The sequence below is a fragment of the Arachis hypogaea genome, chromosome 5, assembly GCF_003086295.3.
Source record: "Arachis hypogaea cultivar Tifrunner chromosome 5, arahy.Tifrunner.gnm2.J5K5, whole genome shotgun sequence".
NCBI classification, from domain to species: domain Eukaryota; kingdom Viridiplantae; phylum Streptophyta; class Magnoliopsida; order Fabales; family Fabaceae; genus Arachis; species Arachis hypogaea.
The window spans coordinates 97987468-98005831 of NC_092040.1; the positions used below are offsets into that span (position 1 = coordinate 97987468).

At 34.0% G+C, this 18364-nt stretch overlaps 1 protein-coding gene across 1 annotated transcript; it reads left to right on the forward strand.

The window, feature by feature from the left end:
* Positions 1-9108: 9108 nt before the first annotated feature.
* Positions 9109-11519, forward strand: LOC112802154 (uncharacterized). Its single transcript, XM_025845248.3, has 3 exons — positions 9109-9862; positions 10165-10236; positions 11238-11519. Exons 1-3 carry the CDS (start codon positions 9245-9247, stop codon positions 11289-11291), a joined length of 744 nt encoding a protein of 247 aa, XP_025701033.1. The 5' UTR covers positions 9109-9244; the 3' UTR covers positions 11292-11519.
* The last annotated feature ends 6845 nt before the right edge of the window (positions 11520-18364 follow it).

Genomic DNA, 18364 nt, shown 5'->3' on the forward strand with positions numbered 1-18364 from the left:
AGAGTGTAAGGAACTGTAAACTGCTGCTTTATGCCAGAGTTCTCATAGATGGCTTTGAACCTTTTTGAGGTATACTCACCACCATTATCAATCCTCACTGTCTTTATTTTACAATTTGCTTCATTCTCCACCTCTTGTTTGAACCTCAGAAATACTTCATCAATTTCTGACTTTTGTTTGAGAAAGTAGACCCAGCAAAATCTTGTGCAGTCATCAATGAAGGTCACAAAGTACTTGCTTTTATTCAGTGACTCCTCAGGCATAGGCCAACAAACATCTGAGTGAACCAGTTGAAGCTTCTCCTTGGCCCTCCATCTTGTTTTCTGGAATGGCTTCCTTACTAGCTTCCCTTGCAGACATACTTCACAATCAGACACTTCACTTCCCAACTGAGGCAAGTCTTCAACTAAACCATGCCTCTGCATAAACTGCAATCCCTTATAGTGAAAGTGACCCAACCTTCTATGCCACAACTCCTCCTGACCCTGCACACATGCCATAGCTTTGCTCTCTTTGCTTGCAGGATCGAATGCAAATGTTTTGTTCTGCATAGGGATCCTAAACAAGAGTTTGCCCTCCTCATCTGCAATAGCACATTCATTCTTATCAAACACAATCTTCATGCCCTTCTCAACTAACTGTCCCACACTCAGAAGATTCTGATCTATCTTGGGAACATAGTAGACATCAGACATCAGCTTCACTCCTCCAGGGCCTTCAAGTAACACATTGCCTCTTCCTTCAACCTCTAGATGATCACCATTCCCAATTCTCACTCTAGTATTGACTGATCTGTCAATATTAGTGAAAATTGCCTCATTTCCTGACATGTGATTGGAATAGCCACTGTCCACCAGCCATCCATCACGTGAGACTTGAGACACAAAGCCTGAAGCAACAAACAATTGCTCCATGACGAATGAATCTTTGTTGGTATAGAATTTATCAAGTGATCAATCGTAGTATAGTCTAAACCAACGCAAAATCCATCATCAAACAAATCTACAATCTATATCCGAGAGTATTAATCTCCCGAGTCGTTCTCCCTTGGAATCGCCAAGTATGCATCTTATTGATTTAATAAGCCTTGTTTGAGTTCTTTGAAGGTCTTAGCAAGTAATGAGAAACAAACAATCAATTATCAAAAGGACTTGACTTAGGGTTGGCATTAGAAATCTTATCATTATAGTCCACTCAATGTTGACAACAATTAGGCCTTGCTTCATTTAGTCATCCCCTAAGTATAGAGGAAAATCAAATGAAAACAATCAACTTGAGTCACAAGTCCTAGCTTCACCTTATGGGAATCTAGCTTTAGTACACTCCAAGTCAATTAGCAATCCTAACTCTCAATCAACTATTGATACAACTATTCAATTCCTTCCAATGACCAAACCCTATGCCAAGTGTAAAAATTCTACTCCATAGCTAGTGTTGACATTTCATCAAACATGTAGTGAGCATGAAAGAAGGTCATAGTAAAATGAAAAGAAAAGTAGAATTAAAGATATTGCAACACAAGGAATTAGCAACAAGTATCAAGGAGCAACAATGAGGATCAAAATCTCAAAAATATTAATGAAATCCAAAAATCATAGAGTTGAATCCTAGATCCAAGGAATTTTAGCAATTACAACTACAACTTGAAATTGGAAGAGAAAACCTATTACATGAACAAAGTGAAATGAAAGTTGCAATGGATCTCACCAAGGAATGGGTAAAAATCCAGAATTTTGATGAAGAAGAACCCTAGTGAGAACTTGAGAGAAGTTGATGAACCCTAGAGAGAAGTTGGAGTTTCTCTCTCTAAAAATGTAACTAACTAAAAAAATATCTCCAAAATTAGAAAAAATGAACTAAGTCCCTTCAACCCTTGCCCCCTTGGTCCTCTTAAGCCTTTTCCCGCCAAAGCACTCCTCAAAAGTTGGGACCTCTAACCAACTCCACGCCTGAGTCACGTGACTTTTTAAAAAATCATTTTCGAACATCGGCGCGTACGCGCAAGGTACGCGTGCGCGCCATGGATGCGGTTCTGGAGTATGCGCGGAGGCGGAACGTACGCGCACGCGTCCATGAGGATCCTGGCTTAGCCGCTACTCAAGCCGGCTCGTGGCTTGGCTCTTGGTCTCGGCTTCACGTTGCTCTCACCCGCGCGGGCGCGTCAGGTGCGCGCACACGCCCATGCGGAAATTTCCAAAGCTTCAATTCTCATGCTTCCTTTCCTTGCACTCGTCTTCCTTCTCTTTTCCTGTCCGTTCCTACTCTATATCCTGAAACCACTTAGCGCACAAGTCACGGCATCGAATGGCATCGAGAGAGGATTAGAGATGTATCTCTTTTAATGCAAAACAAGCATGTTTTCATTCATGAGACAAAACTAGGAAAGGAATGCAAATCCATGTATTTTCATGCAGAAAGTGTGTGAAATCATTGATAAACCCTTTGAAATTAGCACACGATAAACCCTCAAAATGGGGTTTGTCACTCCACTTCACCTGCAGCTGCTTGAGCCTCTCCTTGTTGAGAGCTCTTTTCTTTGCAGATTCTCTCTATGTGCCCCATCTTCCCACACTTCCTGCAGACTACATTTGGTCTTCTCCAACACCTAAAGAAAGGATGACCTTTCTTTCCACAGTGTTTGCAGGCTTCATCACTCCCTTTCCTCATTTGTGCATCACTTGAACTAAAACTGGTCTGTTGAGCACCAAACTGCTTGCCTTGCTTCTTCTTCTCACCACTTCCATGCTTCACCCTAGCCTGCATTGCACCTTCAACTGGCTCATCTCCTCTCCTCAGTACCCTCCTTTGTTCTTGTGCTTGAAGAGCACTAACTGCTTCAGCAAATGGCAGCTCTGAGATTTCTCTTGTGTTCTCAAGAGATGCTATAGTAGCTTCAAATCTTTCAGGTACAGAACACAGGAGCTTCTCGACAAGTCTTTCCTCTCCAAGATCAGTACCCAACAGTGCCAATTTATTGGTTAAGTCTAGGAGTTTATCAGCAAATTCTTGAACTGATTCATCTTCCTTCATCTGCACTATTTCTAGCTCCCTTTTAAGGTTCATTGCTTTCATTCCTTTAATCTTCTTATTGCCCTCATATTCTTTCTTCAAAAAATCCCAAATATCTTTTGCAGATTCTAGACTCTTAATCCTATTAAAAATAATAGGAGTAACAGCAGCATAGAGACTAGATCTTGCTTTGGCTTTTCTAGTCACACGTTCTTTGTAGAGCTTTTGTTGATTTGCAGTTGGATTGGCAACCAATGGAGGCACTACGTAGTCATCCTCCACTGCCTCCCACAGATCAGCTCCTTCAAGGAATGCTTTCATCCTCACTTGCCAAACATGATAATTGCTCCCATCAAGGATTGGAGGAGCAATGCCTGCTAGCCCAATAGTTGTTGATGAAGCTTCCATCACCACAGCCCTTAAGATACTTAAGGCTCTGATACCAATTTGTTGTTGTTTCACTCAATCCTCACACACTCTCACTCACTGTCCTGCAATGAATTTGCAGAACTCACACTCGAACTGTTGTATGTTCAGAGAAAAAAGAGAGAGAGAGAGAGTTGAACACTAGAGAACTGAAGAAGCAAAACTTACTTCTGACACTATTCAATAAACTGTTAAATACAATAACAGAAAGAAAAAAAAACTAACCACTCACTCCACTACCTTAAGAATAGGACTCCACTTCCTTAAAAATAGAAACTAGCTGGACAAAAAAGATTAACTTGCCTCTGAGGCCACTAATGACTTTGACCCTATTAACTGAATCATACACATAAGCATAAAACAGAAATAAATAAATATCAGGTCCTAATACATTATCTAACAAAATTCACATGGCCTCTTGTATGAAGTCTAACGCACATAGTTGTTAGTTACAAATTCAATTTGTAATGTTATTCCAAAAGATTTGTAATATTGAATAAAAACTTGCAAATGATTTTACACGTCTTATGTAGATTTGCATATGTCGTGCAAAATCTTTTAAAAATTTTCCCTTCATACGACTTATGGGGTAGTACAATTCTCAAAGTGGTAAAACTTTTAGTAATGCTGTATAGAACCTGAGACTTGAATCTAAAAGTCTAAGACCACTCGTTAAGATAATAAATTTACTAAATTGACTAATCTTATATTTTTTTATTATATTACACACACGGTGCAACATTAAATTTGTCTGAATACTACTGCTGATAAATTGGTAAATTGATACTCATTAAATTTGTGTTTAATAGTTTATTGATTTACTATCTTAGCTTATATAAGATATCCAGAGCAGTCACATATAAATTGATATCTTTGTATAAGAGATTTTTGTGGAGTAATGAGAACGGAAGAAATGGAGTATCTTTGGTGAGGTGGAATATTGTGTAAGCTCCAAAACGTTTCGGGAGTTTGGGTGTGGGCGATGTAGTGCTCCGAAATACAGTATTATTGTTCAAGTGGTGGTGACGGATTTCAAAGGAGAAAGCTCATTATGAAAAAAAAAATTGTGTGCTCTGCAATTATTTGAATCCAAATGTCCTTCTTTCTTGTCAACCGGTTCCTAAAACAAAAGATCTGTGGAGAGACATTTGTCAGTTGCAGATAAGAGAACAGCAAGCGAGAGATAAGATGGTCAGAGGGTTGTCATTAGAGTTAGGAGATGGTAGAAGAATTCGTTTCTGAGAAGATAATTGGCTACCATGTGGTGTGTTGCAGGATGTATTTCCAAGGCTTTTCTTGGTTTCAAACCAAGTCGGATCTGTAATAGGGGACTGCAGGTTCTGGGATGGGTTGGAGTGGATATGATGAAACTTTCATTGGAGAATGGTACTATTCCAATGAGAGTTAGAATTAGTTAACCAATTTTATGGAGTTCTACAATCTGCAGGTTAACAGGTGAAAGGAAGGACAGAATAATATGAAAATTTGATAGATCATAAATTTATTCTACTAACTCATTTGTACAGGCTGAGACTCTCCCAAAAAACATTACGAGTTATAGTTTTACTAGATTTATATGGAGAGGACTAGTACCACCAAGAGTTGAGCTATTCACCTGATTTGTGTTATTTGGTTGGGTCAATACTAAAGAAAAATTGATTAGATTAGGTATTATTGATCACAGGGATATGATTTGTGTTTTATGTAAAAAAGAAACTGATAATGATTTCTACTTATTCATTGGCCGTGAGTTCACGTGGCAGCTGTGGTGTGCTTGGTTATACGCTTATAATAAAATTTGGTCTATTCCACGAATCATTAAGCATTATTTTGAGAGTTAGACAAGAGCTCTTGTAAAAAAAAAAAATTAACATAACAGGTGGCTAATTAACCTTTTTGCTATCATTTAAAATATGTAGTTGAAAAGAAATGTCAGGATTTTCAGAAATTAAGAAACAGGCGTTGCGAAAATTATTAACAAATCAATTAATAGCTATAAAGAGTGGGTTGACTTTGTTCTATCTAATTGTTGATGACAATATCAAAAATAATTACGATTTTTTTTAGTGTTTGTATTATAATTCTAAATTTTTTAAATACTCCGTCTTATTATGTTAAGCTTTTTATTTCAAAAAACACACATAATGCAACAATTACTATGACAGAACAAAACAGAGCATGCAATGAGGCAGGGATTCGAAAAATGTTGTTAGGGAAACTGGCTTCATATCATTGCTTCTCATGACAAGAAGAGGGATATTTAACAAGGAGATTTTTAGCAAACTGATGAAGAAATCTGCTCTCCTTCTCTTTACTTTCTGAAAAAAAAAAAGAAATAGAAAATAGTACATTTCTCTTAAATATTGCTGACAGGTTGAATAAATAATTATACAGGGTCATCAATTATGAAGATAGATGAAGGTGAAATTGATTTGTGTCCCCATGTCATAAAGAATTCAATGCCTATGTGGGTAGCATTTTCTACCATTGGATTAACTTTTGCACCAACTTCCCGCCATCCTAATCATTTGACTAAATAGCCACTCCAAAGTCGTTGCCATCATATATGTTATGACTCATTATAATTGTTTTCTCCACAACCAATTACTAATATAGCTTATTATAAAGGGAACAATACTCGACAGAATTATTTCTTTTATATATCATCCATCTATTATATTTAGAATTTAATTTTGATATAATATTCATATAAAATAATTTATACGTATATTTAATTATGTAATAATATATTAATAAAAAATAACTATATTTTATATTGACAATATAAATAATTATTTAAAAAAATAATATGATTATAAGATTAGTATATGAATAAAAAATAACTATATGAATAATTATTTAAAAAAATAATATAATTATATAATTATATAAAATATTTTATATTATTAATATATTAAAATTAAATTCTTATCTTTAACCATAAAATTTAAACTTTGACCATATAATGTTATGAAATATATAAAGTAACACAATATTTATTGAAAATTTGATTAGTTCGAAAAAATTAATTATCCATTTTGGTGTTTTGGTCAAAATAGTCTAATCATTGAGAGATATTGAATTAGTTATCAATGCTCAAATATTTTAAAGTTGGAAATAGTAGTTTATTTTTTATATATTGAATCATCTTAAAGATATTTATTATAAAATTTCTTATAAAATAAAGTAGATATCACTATCAAAGATATTAATTCTAATCCACTTTGAAATTTTCAATCCTTCTAGTTTTTGGACTGATTTCTTGTTAATAAAAATTCAGTCACTATCAGTCTATCACACCTATCGCGGAAATGGATTATTGGTTAGTTTTAAATAAATATCCAAACAAACAAAAGCGCGAGAGAATACCCCATTAACAAATCAAGCACTTCATTTAATTTAGAATAATGAGATATTTTAGTTTTAAAAAAAATTAATTTATAAAAATATTTTTAAAATTTTATTTTAGTAGATAAATTATTTTTTGGTCTATTTTTTGAGAGAATAATTATTTAAATTAATCTTAAAAAATTTTAAAAGTAGATATTTTAGTTTTTAAAAAAATTAATATACAGATTAATTTTTAATTAGTCTATTTTTTAGTGTGACTCATTAACAGAGAATATTAAGTTAGTATATAAATTTACACATGTAATAGTTAAAAATTTTTTTGTTAACATAGTTTTTGCACACATTATAAATTAAAGAAAAATAATATATATGGAACCACATTGATGTGTATATTAAATTAGTCTAATATGAAGCAGAAATATAGTTAACTTTTTGAGTTAATTAATAATTTGATGATTAAGTTAAGATTCAAATAAAAATAGAAGAATAACTTTGATACTTAATTTTTAACTATCACACTAAATTAAGTTATATTAAAATAATTTTAACCTTAAATTTTTTTAGAATAATCATCATCATCATTATTATTATTATTATTATTTTATTATTATTGATGAGTGACAATATATATACTTTTTATATTTTTTGTTATAAATACATATATAAAAATCTAATAATAATTATTTTTATCAAAAAATATGTAAAAAATTATGATACAGTGTTATTATGTAATTAATAATAATTATTTTTTTTATTTGGTGTAATTGATATTAATGAATGTTATTCATTGCACATTTAGTGATGATAATTGTACGAGTATATTTACTTACAATCTTATATAGTACATACTCATGAATATAATCAATGTTTGGACCACTTCTTAATATAAGATATTTTTGATTTGGAGTTAGAAAATACTCAACATAATAAAATGAAACATACAAACAACAAGACATGAAACTAATCAAACCATAATAATATGCTTTTCATTTAAGAGAATATGAGTCTTAGTATATATCTTTTTGTTGAATTTAGAATTGTGTATGTAATAAGAATGGTTCAATAATATTTTTTTTGAAAATATACTATATTAAAAATCAAATAGATTTTACTTAACTTTAAAAGTTAATTTGATTATAATATCTATTAATACTTTTTTTTCTAATAAATACTTAAAAAATTTAGTGAATTACGCCGAAAAATAGACAAAAAACTGATATGTCTCTCTTAAAAAATAAATTGATACACTTAAATTTTAATCTAATTCTCAAAATTTTGATATATACAATTTAATTCTCCAACTTAGCATTTAAAACTCACATTAATCTCTAATTTTATTTTGTCATAGAACCGTTAACAACAATATATGCTGAAATAGACGGATAACTATTTTACTATATTTTTTAATAGTTATTTGAAAAAACAATTGAAACTTTTGTATACTAAATTTTTTTAACAAAATATTTAAAATCTTATTCTTAATTTTACTTAAGGTTTTTAAAATTTTTTAAAAAAATAAATTGAAATAAAAAATTTTAATTACTACAACAAAATAGTTAAAAATTTTAGCATAATTCGTTTAATTATTTAATTTTAGCGGTAAAACTATATTGAAGTTAAATAATTTTTTTAAAATTTAAATAAAATATTTTAAATTTAAAAATAAAAATAAAATTACATTCAAATATAAAAAATTAATTTAATACTTTATCTTCAGTTTACTACCATTGTCAGTCTCTAGTTTCTTTGCTGACCCATTCTCCTTGGTTCTCTCTTCATTTTTCTTTCTCTCTTTCAACAGGTGAGAATTTGACTGTGTTAGTCCGGATATGAGTGAGTGAAAGAGGTGACACCGTGACACCAATAATCGGTATGGTTATTTTGGGTGAGTGAATTCGTGCATAAGAACAAACTGCTAGAGAGATTCTTTAAACAAAGGAATTTTATTTCTTAAAATTAATTAAAATTTTCAACAGATTAGTTGGTTTTCTTTTTCTTTATCAACGTGTCATTATTTTTGGAACTCATTAAAATTATACCACCCTGATATTAGGCATATTATTATCCTATACCATTATTTTGACATTTAGGTCTTTTTTTCTTACGTGTGTTGACTCAAAAAATACTATTCAAAGATGCACATATAAAATAAAAATTTACGTATAGTTAATTTTATATAAAATTTTTTTGGTGACTTAATTTTATATAAAGTTAATAATTAAAAGTTATTAAACTTTATACAAAAACAATTTTTTCTTACTAAAATGGTAATATTTAAGAAATAAGTTATAAAAAGTTGACATGTAAAAAGTCCAATTAGTCGGAGAAAACAAAAATAAAATAGACGTATTGATAGATGTATTAGTTAGAATTATAATTATGATGATGATTTATTACGTGTTTGTGCACTACGGAAGGAGACTAGACGACACAGTGAAAGGTACCATTATCATTCAGAATGATCACCGGGAACGGGAAGGACGATTTCGTCCCTTACTCTCCCCTTCCCTCAAACCCTAATCCCATCCCTTACAATTACCATTCTTACCCTTCTTATTCCCCACCTCAAAACGTCGTCGTTCTTCTCCCCCGCTACCACCCCGACACCACCTCCCGCCGCCGCCGCCGCTGCCTCTGCTACTCCGCCTTATTCTTCCTCTTCATCATTCTCGCTGTCGCCGTCTTCTTCATCTACCCCTCCGACCCGGACATCCGCCTCGCTCGGATCCGCCTCAACCGGATCGGCATCCGAGCTGACCCGATACCGGTTCTCGACGTGTCCTTCTCCGTCACCGTTAAGGTTCGTAACAAGGACTTCTTCTCTGTAACTTATGACCGCCTCTTTGTTTCCATTGGGTACCGCGGCCGCCAGCTCGGGGTGGTGGAAGCCGCCGGAGGCAAGATCAAGGCGCGCGCCTCGTCCTACGTGGACGCCACGCTGGTCATTGATGGGTTCGAGGTGATCTACGACGCTTTCTACTTGCTTGAGGATCTTGCTAAGGGTGTTATCCCCTTCGATACACAAACGCGCGTGGAAGGGAAGCTAGGGTTGTTCTTCTTCGATGTTCCGTTGAAGGTTGGTGCTGATTCACTTCTCAATTGAAGTTTTCAGCTAAATCTTATTATGCTGGCTTCTGAAAATTGTTTTAATGGTCCGTCTATGAAATTTGCTACTGATTTTACTATTAAGAGACTCATTTGATCTTGGAGAATGGAATGATATATTTGGGGACATGAAATAGGTCACACCATTAATGATGCCTATAATTTTGGGACTAAAATAGGGTTTGCAAGTTCAAATTACTGAATATTTTCCCCCAATTCTCATGTTTCCTGAGTGGAACTTATTTTGTGATTTTTTTTCCATGCTGAATCCAGGCAACTGTGTCATGTGAAGTGTATGTGAATGTGAAAAACCAGACAGTTGCTCGTCAAGACTGCTATCCTGAGGTTAGAATCTGAATTTTTGTTTCTTCTGTAAGAATGATAGATTGGTCGTTTATCTCTATGTTTGTGGCCAATGAATGATAAATGATTCATTTCATGGCTTTTTTCCTTTCAATAATTGGTGGGATTGCCGATGAGCCTTTGCCGGATGGTTAAGGGGAGGTGAACTAAGGTCTTCAAGTGAGAGGACCCGGGTTCAAGCCGTGGGGAGAGTTGTGGCTATCTTTGCTATTCTTCGCTTTTCCAGGCTAGGTCAAGGGGCCAGCCGGCCAGGGGATTAGTTCGTTAGCTGGTTTGAAAAACCCAGATAGAACTGCTGGATACTTCTTATTTATGCTTGGATAGCATGTTTTGTTTTTCCAAAAATGCTACTAATGTCAATAATTCCCCCTTTTTTTTGGCAGCATTTGGTTTGTCTTGTGTTATTAATTACTGATTGCTGATTAAAGTTTTTTCCTAGCTGCGTATTCTACGTATTAGATTCCCTCCTTTCCTTTTCCAAACACCTTTATTTGGGGTCTCTCTTTTAAGTCTGCATAATTATCCTGACTTGGAAGAATTCCGTGCTTTGTGATCGTTTGATTGTACTTGGTATTCATTTTGGTTATCCAGTTTCAAGTTTAAGCCATTTTTTTGTTAGGTGGAAGCTTCCTGGATTTTATAGTTGTCTTTGTTTCATAAAATCCAGAGTGCTTCTCAAATACATTCAATACTAGTTCTAGAAGCATACATAACGTAACCGCTCATTTTAGCTTTTGTAAATACCTTCTTAACATTGCAAATAAAAACTGAGTTGTATATGCTTTTTAGTAAGCATCACAAACGTTGCAATCGTTATTATATCTACCACAAACGTTGCGTTGTCCTTGGCTTATACAATTCTTGCTTGGCCTGCAGTTTAGTTTTGGCAATGCAAAACCATGTGGCTAAGTAGATAATTTATTCAATGTATTCATCAGTTTCATACAGAAAAACTTTGCTAATCTATTGTTCATTTGCTTCAGTCACTGGGTGATAAGCTGGATCAAAGCACAAATGTTGGAGCTGAAGATGCATGACCCCGTAGCAATCTTTAGCATGCTCTGTTCATATCACGGTGGTGTGTTCTGTTCCTTGCATTAATTTTACCAGGATGTATAATTTTGAATATGATTGACACATGACACACACCCTTGTAAATTCTGATTGACCAAAAATTACTTTGTTATGTACGTATGAGGTAGATGAGATAGGAGCTTTGTTAGTCCAGTGATTGAGAAATAAATTAATTGGTTTTCCTGATAAAACTACGAAAGAATGTGTTTTCAGCAATCATGAAACTAAATCAATTGATATCATGCTTGGTTTAGTTAACTTAGAATCTCTAGTAAAAGAGAAATAGATTAAAAGAAATCGAACCTCCTGGCTTTTGCGGGTACTATTAACTACCATAGTGATTAGTGAGAATACAAAGATAAACATGTGACGCAACCCCCTGAAGGAAAAAAAGGGTTCTACTGGACACATATATTGATCTTCCATTTTGTTCTATCTATTATTTTAATAAAATGTGGACATATCAAAGTCAAGGATTCAGATCCTTTGATTGATCTTGAGCAAGCCCAACTGCCCAAGTTAATGTTAAGAGAGAGAGATAGACACATCATACATGTATTATGAATGCGTATAGTTCTCTTCGAATTTGTAGGGTCCAATTTAGGCATTTGTGTTTATCTTTTTCCTAACATAATATAGTTTAAAACTAACATGGGAGATGATTCTAGCCCCAAAATCAAAGGAAGGTCATTGTAGTGACATGTAGAATGTTCGGAGCTTTGAAATGTCAGAGGTTATAGCACATTACAGGCAAATTGAATTGTGCACTTCACTTTCAATTCGATGGTGGTATATCTTCTTCATGTGTGGTTGATAAGTTGCTATCTAGAATCCAATTTCTGGTAGCTGTCTACTTTAACAAATATTCTGTGTTCATTAATGGGTTATGAGCACTGGCAAAAAGAACAAAAGGTGTGATTTCTAGGTGGTGGAAAACATGCCATTTAATTAATGGGAAAATAAACTTATTACTTTAAGTGCAGATTTATGTTATAAACTTATAATTTAAAGATTAGGTTCTTTTGATATATTTCTTATGGCAACTATTATACTTACAAAAATCTTTCATGATCTATTCCCTGTTCTCATAGGCAAAACCATTATATTTGATATCAGTAGATTGAGTTATTTAAGAGACACTGCTTATTGCACCCAACACCTAGTCATGGTTAAGGAATTTTTTAAGAGATGGGCATATTATAAAGTGATTTAACTGCTGATTTATTTTCCAGCAACAGGCATTACATACTTTAAACTGTTCTCCTTAACCATCTTTGTTGTTAACGTCTTGCTTTAGTCATCATATATAAAGACAGTCCAATCGTTGTTTATTGTTTGTGTAAACTACTGTTATCCAATTATATCTGTACTTAAAAAATTTTAGAAATACTTAACAATTGAATCAAAGAATATACTGTAATTTTTTTTTTTTTTGCTTAACAAAGATAATTTCAATTATAGATGAAATAAATTACAAAAAGAAAAAGAGCCAGTAACGGCTATAGCACTAGGTAAAGTTGGATTTCCCATTAAAACAACAGAAACATTAATAAGAACCTATTTTTCAGAGGAGAGCAACTACAACTAATCAAAAGAAAATTATATAACGAAAAAGAAAGAAAAAAAAATGATAACTAGATAGAGTAGGTTTTATAAAGCGACATCATATTCCTTTTCTTTTTTTTTTTTCTTTTTGACATGTCATCCGGACATAAATGCCTTCTAGGTTAAACACAATAGTTAGTTTAGAACAAGTGACTTCCTATGTGACACACTGCCACAAAACAAATACAGACACGGTTTTTGTTAGGAAACTAACTAGGAGTGAAGTTAACTCCAACCGACCTTTACAAAAATTAGTTGAAAGTTATGGCATTTTAATAATAAATGCTGCGATTGAATGGTTTTTCTGCAGTCATAAACCTAAATAACAAAAACTTCACAATAATCGTCTCCATTTTAGCACAACAGTATATATAAAGAACTTAAAGAAAGCGTCCATCAAGTCCAAAAAAAAAAAAAAAAAAGCCTCCATCAATGACCCCCCCCCCCCCCCCCCCCAAAAAACACAAAAAAAAGCCTGCATAACTTTCATGAACTAGTTGCATAAACTAGTATCATCTCTTCCAATAAAAAGAGAAAACACTAGTATCGTAACAAACTTTGTGATCGAATTATATCACACACAATCCTGAAAAGAAGGGGAAATATATAACATTTTATAAGCATGCCTATTATAAATATATTATAACATTCATGTATGTACTAACTGGAATTAAATACATCTTATAGATCAATGTTCAACCATCACTTAATTTGTTCTGCCACGCCACACATACTCTGCATGATGCTGCCTGCACCGGAATGACCCCGGATGCTGCGACGGCGAGCACACGCATCGCTTCATAAGACCATTCTCTCCGGAGTTGTCGCCGCCACGAGCCTGTGTAGTCGTCATCATTGCCCTTTGTGCATGCCTTGCGGCGGTTTCCAACTGGAAAACAACCCATCTTCTATGCATCACATCAAGCCCTTCTTGGCTAACATAAGGATCTCCCGGGTAACACATTAATTTGTTTCTTCAATTCTTTTTCCTCCTCAAAACTCTTCTTCGTCTTTACTTAATAATATGCAATATTATTATATAAATATATGACTCTTTTCTCAAGTTAAGAGTTCAAAAAGAAAAGAATCTAGGGGTCATATATATGATGTGTGTGTACCATTATTGTAGAAGAAAAGAAAGAGAGAAGAAAAAAAGTGGTGCATAAGTAAACGCCTTTTGGAGTTTGGCATAAAGGGCATTTTGGAAAAGATTCTTTTGGGATAGGTCTGTGGTTTGTGTTAAGGCCTTTTATACATACGTGTATATGTATTTATGTATTTATGCAATTATGCATGTGTTTTCTTCTTTTTTTTTTTTTTTCGTTTTTGTGATAGTGTGTGAAAGAGGTAAAGCAAAACCAAACATTGTCTTGGTCCAAAACACATACTAGAACAAAATTTTGGTAATAAACTTGTGTGGTGGGACCCACAGACCGCTCCTAATGATGATGAACATAGTTAAGGCATCTGTCTAAGTTGTAGCCACCTGGGTGTGTTGGAGTGACTCTGGTGTTTGTGATGATCCAAGAACGAACAATTCCTGTGAGGCATGTGCTTCTAAGTTGGATATAAACGAGGATGCTTTCAGAAGCATCACCACCGCCACTGGATTTTACTTTGGACCTATTCAATTTCAATGTTACCGTTTTCATATATGGTTCTGGTTTCGTACTCTCCATTTTTGTTTCGTCGGAATTTATCTTTTGGTGGGTAGAAAACTGACTATAAAACTTGTTTACATATAACCATTCCTTGTGACTAAATTTCATGGTTTGGTATACTCTAGGTAGTCTTTGTATTTGTATAATCATCAGCATATTCAAGTGTTTTCCAAAGCATTAATAAAAATTGAGTGGTTGTTATTATATTTAATTTTTAAAAAATATAAAAATCTAATTTTTAGTTAATCAACATTAATTAACTTAAAATTTATAATTTATGGTGTAGGATTAACTGGTTAAGGATTTATGATTTAAAATCTAAAAATTTAAAATAAATAAAATAATTTTTAAAAATTAACTAATGTTAACTAAAAATTAGTTTTCTAGCATTATTTTTAATTTTTATAGCATATATTGAATTTATATATATTACGATAAGAACTTAAGAAGACAATTCTATTTGAGAAATACAATTTAAGCATTGAATACAGACATATCTTCTAACTAAATGAGGTTCGTACCGTATGGGGATTAATTTCTTCTATACTACACTCAATTTTCATTGTGCCTAATAAATGACAATTAACTCCACTAGGACCGAATGAAATATCTGTATAATGAATTATTTATTTGGTTTAATATGAGCTAAAAATAAAAATTATTTACATTTATCATAATTTTAAAAATATTTGTTTATTTTTGTGATAACCACCACCACATAATCTCTAATTCAAATTTTTCTCTATTTTCCCCTTTTGAATCAACAGTAACCCTACCTCAAAACCCTTCACAGTCATCGCTGAACATTCCACCGTTGTGCCGCCGCGTGATCTAGAACCTACATCAGCGCCGATTAGAACTGCATCGCCCAACTTTCTTCGCGCGGGTCTTTCCTCGCTGGCAGTAATTGCTTCGCATCGTCGCTGCTGAACATTCAATCGCTGCGTCGCCAACTACTTTGCTCGGCTCTAGGTTAGGTGGTGACTACGGATTTAGTTGATAGCTAGATGTTTATTCAATAAATTTTGATGCGTTACTTGATTGTTCTGCTTCTGTACATCAAAATTGGATTGTAAAAAATTAGACTCTGTTAAACATATTGTTGCTATTGCTGGTTTACTTGGTTTTTCTATTTCAGCATTTAAAATATTGTCAAAATTTTGGCTTAATTAGTACAATAATGATTCAACATGGATGATTACTTTTTCGGTCCTTCGCGGTGCGCATGGCGGCGTCTCTCGAGACTATGCGCAATGGTGGCTGTTGCGGGTTGCGGAGCGACATTGTTGAGAAAAGATGAGAATGTCCAAAAAACAAATCCGTACAAATGGAGAAAAGAGTTGGCAGTATGAAATTTTTATTTGGGTTAAATTTAAAATTAGAAATAAATAATAATTAATTAATTTAATTATTAATTAATTTTAATTATAAAAATATTTCTATTATATATATTGTACACCAATTATATTAGTTTCCATAACTTTTTCAACGAAGAATATTATCACTTGATTCTTTAGTTAGGAATATAAGTTTTCCATTTACATATAAGCTTTATATATAATATATGCTTTTTGTGATGGTCTTTTTTAAGGAGCGTTTGGTATCTTTTTCTATTTTTCAGTCGTTTGGTATTAATATGTTCAATGACAAAATACACAAAAATTTATTTTAGTATAAAATTGCATTTGAAGATGGTGAACAAAAAAAGATGAAAAACTGACATTTTCTATACTCCCATTGAAAGGACAGATTCGGAGAGGAACATACAAGATTGGTTTATGATTTTTCTTTTCCTTAAATCCTTAATTGTCCATGTAATAAGGTTCTGTCTCTTCCATTCAATTTGGTCACTTCAGACTTCAATTAGACCTAAGCAATATGGTAGTTATATGAATAACAGGATAATTCAGTTGAATAAATTGATTGAAGATCAAAATTATACAAATGTTTTAAATTTAAATCGATTATATGTTTGTCTAAAATAATTTTATATAAATTTAATTTAATTTTTTTTTAAAGTAAAAGCTCAACACAATAGAGTGGAGCATACAGAGCTAGATAAATACCACAATCCTGCTTAAAAATAAATAAACACAACAAGCAACAAAAAGCTTCCCATGTCATCTTTGGCATTACCATCAACAACGAAAGAAATCAACACATGTCCACTCGTTAACGCTAGTCACGGTCATGCTGATGATCTCATCAATACCTTTGCTTTTATTCTGGAAGATCCTCATGTTCCTTTCCAACCAAATGTTCCAAATGATGGCACAAAAGCACCTTAACCGCTGCTTTTGATCCTCTGGACTTCTCGGTTCCTCTGTCCAACTTAAAAAATGCTCTTTTATCGACCCCGGATAAGACCATTGACGGCGACACCCTACTATCCAAGCACTCCACACCTGCCAAGTAAAAGCACAACCTAGAAACAAGTGATGCACAGATTCCAACTCATTATTACAGAAAACACAGACACTATCTTCCTAACTGATAATCCCAAATCGGCTTAGCCTATCCTTTGTATTCACCCTGCTGATCACAACAAACCAAACAAAAAGCTCAACTCTTTGTGGAACCAAACCTTTCTAAATGGTCTTCGTGAAGCTGTAACTGGTCACCTCCTCTGGCATCATTTCTTCGTGTAACACCTGCACAGAAGAGTTAGTTGAAAAGGCACCTTGCCTATCATATTTCCATACCACTCGATCCTCTCGGTTATGTACTAATTTCACAGGTCTCAGCGTCTCATGTAATCGACCCAGGAGTTCCAACTCCCATTGGAAAAGCTCTCGCCTCCATTGGAAGTTTCAAATCCACTCTAACCCATCCCAAAACCCGCAATCCCCAATAACAGATCCACATTGGTTTGAAACAGAGAAAAGCATCGGGAACTGATCCTTCAGAGATCCACACAGTAACCATACATCCTCCCAAAACCGTGTCCGTCGCCCATCACAATCTCCATAGACAACCCTGTAACCATATTATCCCTTATACGTTGATTCGTGATTTGTAGCTGACAAATATTCTTCCATGGGCCTCCTCTGGTAGGTAGCACTTGAGTTGATAGGAGCTCATTGGGTTTCAGACTATTACACGAGCATACAACCTTCTTCCACAAAGGGCATTCTTCCTTCGCAAATCGCCACCACCACTTAAACAATAGTGCTTTGTTACGGATCATAGCATCTCCAATTCCTAACTCTCCTAATTTCTTAGGAGCCTGCACCACTTTCCATTTAAATAATGCTATACCATTTCTACCATCCTCTTTACTCCACAAGAATCTCCTTTGCAATGAGATCAGTTTCTCAACAACAGCCTTCGGCATCTTGAACAAGCTCAAATAATATACTGGAAGGGTGTCCCCCTTACAAGATCTTCACTAATCTCGGATTTTCTCCTAGAGAGATTCCAAGGTATTTAACCGGAAGGGTGTCCCCCTTACAACCCAGTAAGTTGCACATACGCTGGACCCACTGCTCATCACAATTAATTGGAATCAAACTGGACTTGTCAAAATTAATCCTGAGGCCTAACATCAACTCAAAACATCGCAAAAGACACTTGTAATTCTTAATAGTCTCCTCTACAGGTGGGCAAAAAAGAATGGTATCATCAGCAAACTGTAGATAGGACAATTCTATACTATCTCTCCCAACCAACAACGGTGATATACGTCCATTCCTGATTGCCTCTCCAATCATACGATGTAGCACATCAACAACCAGGACAAATAAGAAGGGAGAAAGTGGGTCGCATTGTCT

Excerpts from the sequence above, each read along its gene's own strand:
- LOC112802154 (XM_025845248.3), top strand. The coding sequence starts at position 9,245 with ATGATCACCGGGAACGGGAAGGACGATTTCGTCCCTTACTCTCCCCTT. Across the intron at positions 9,863-10,164 it reads TCTTCGATGTTCCGTTGAAG|GCAACTGTGTCATGTGAAGT; the intron begins GTTGGTGCTGAT and ends TGCTGAATCCAG. Across the intron at positions 10,237-11,237 it reads GTCAAGACTGCTATCCTGAG|TCACTGGGTGATAAGCTGGA; the intron begins GTTAGAATCTGA and ends CATTTGCTTCAG.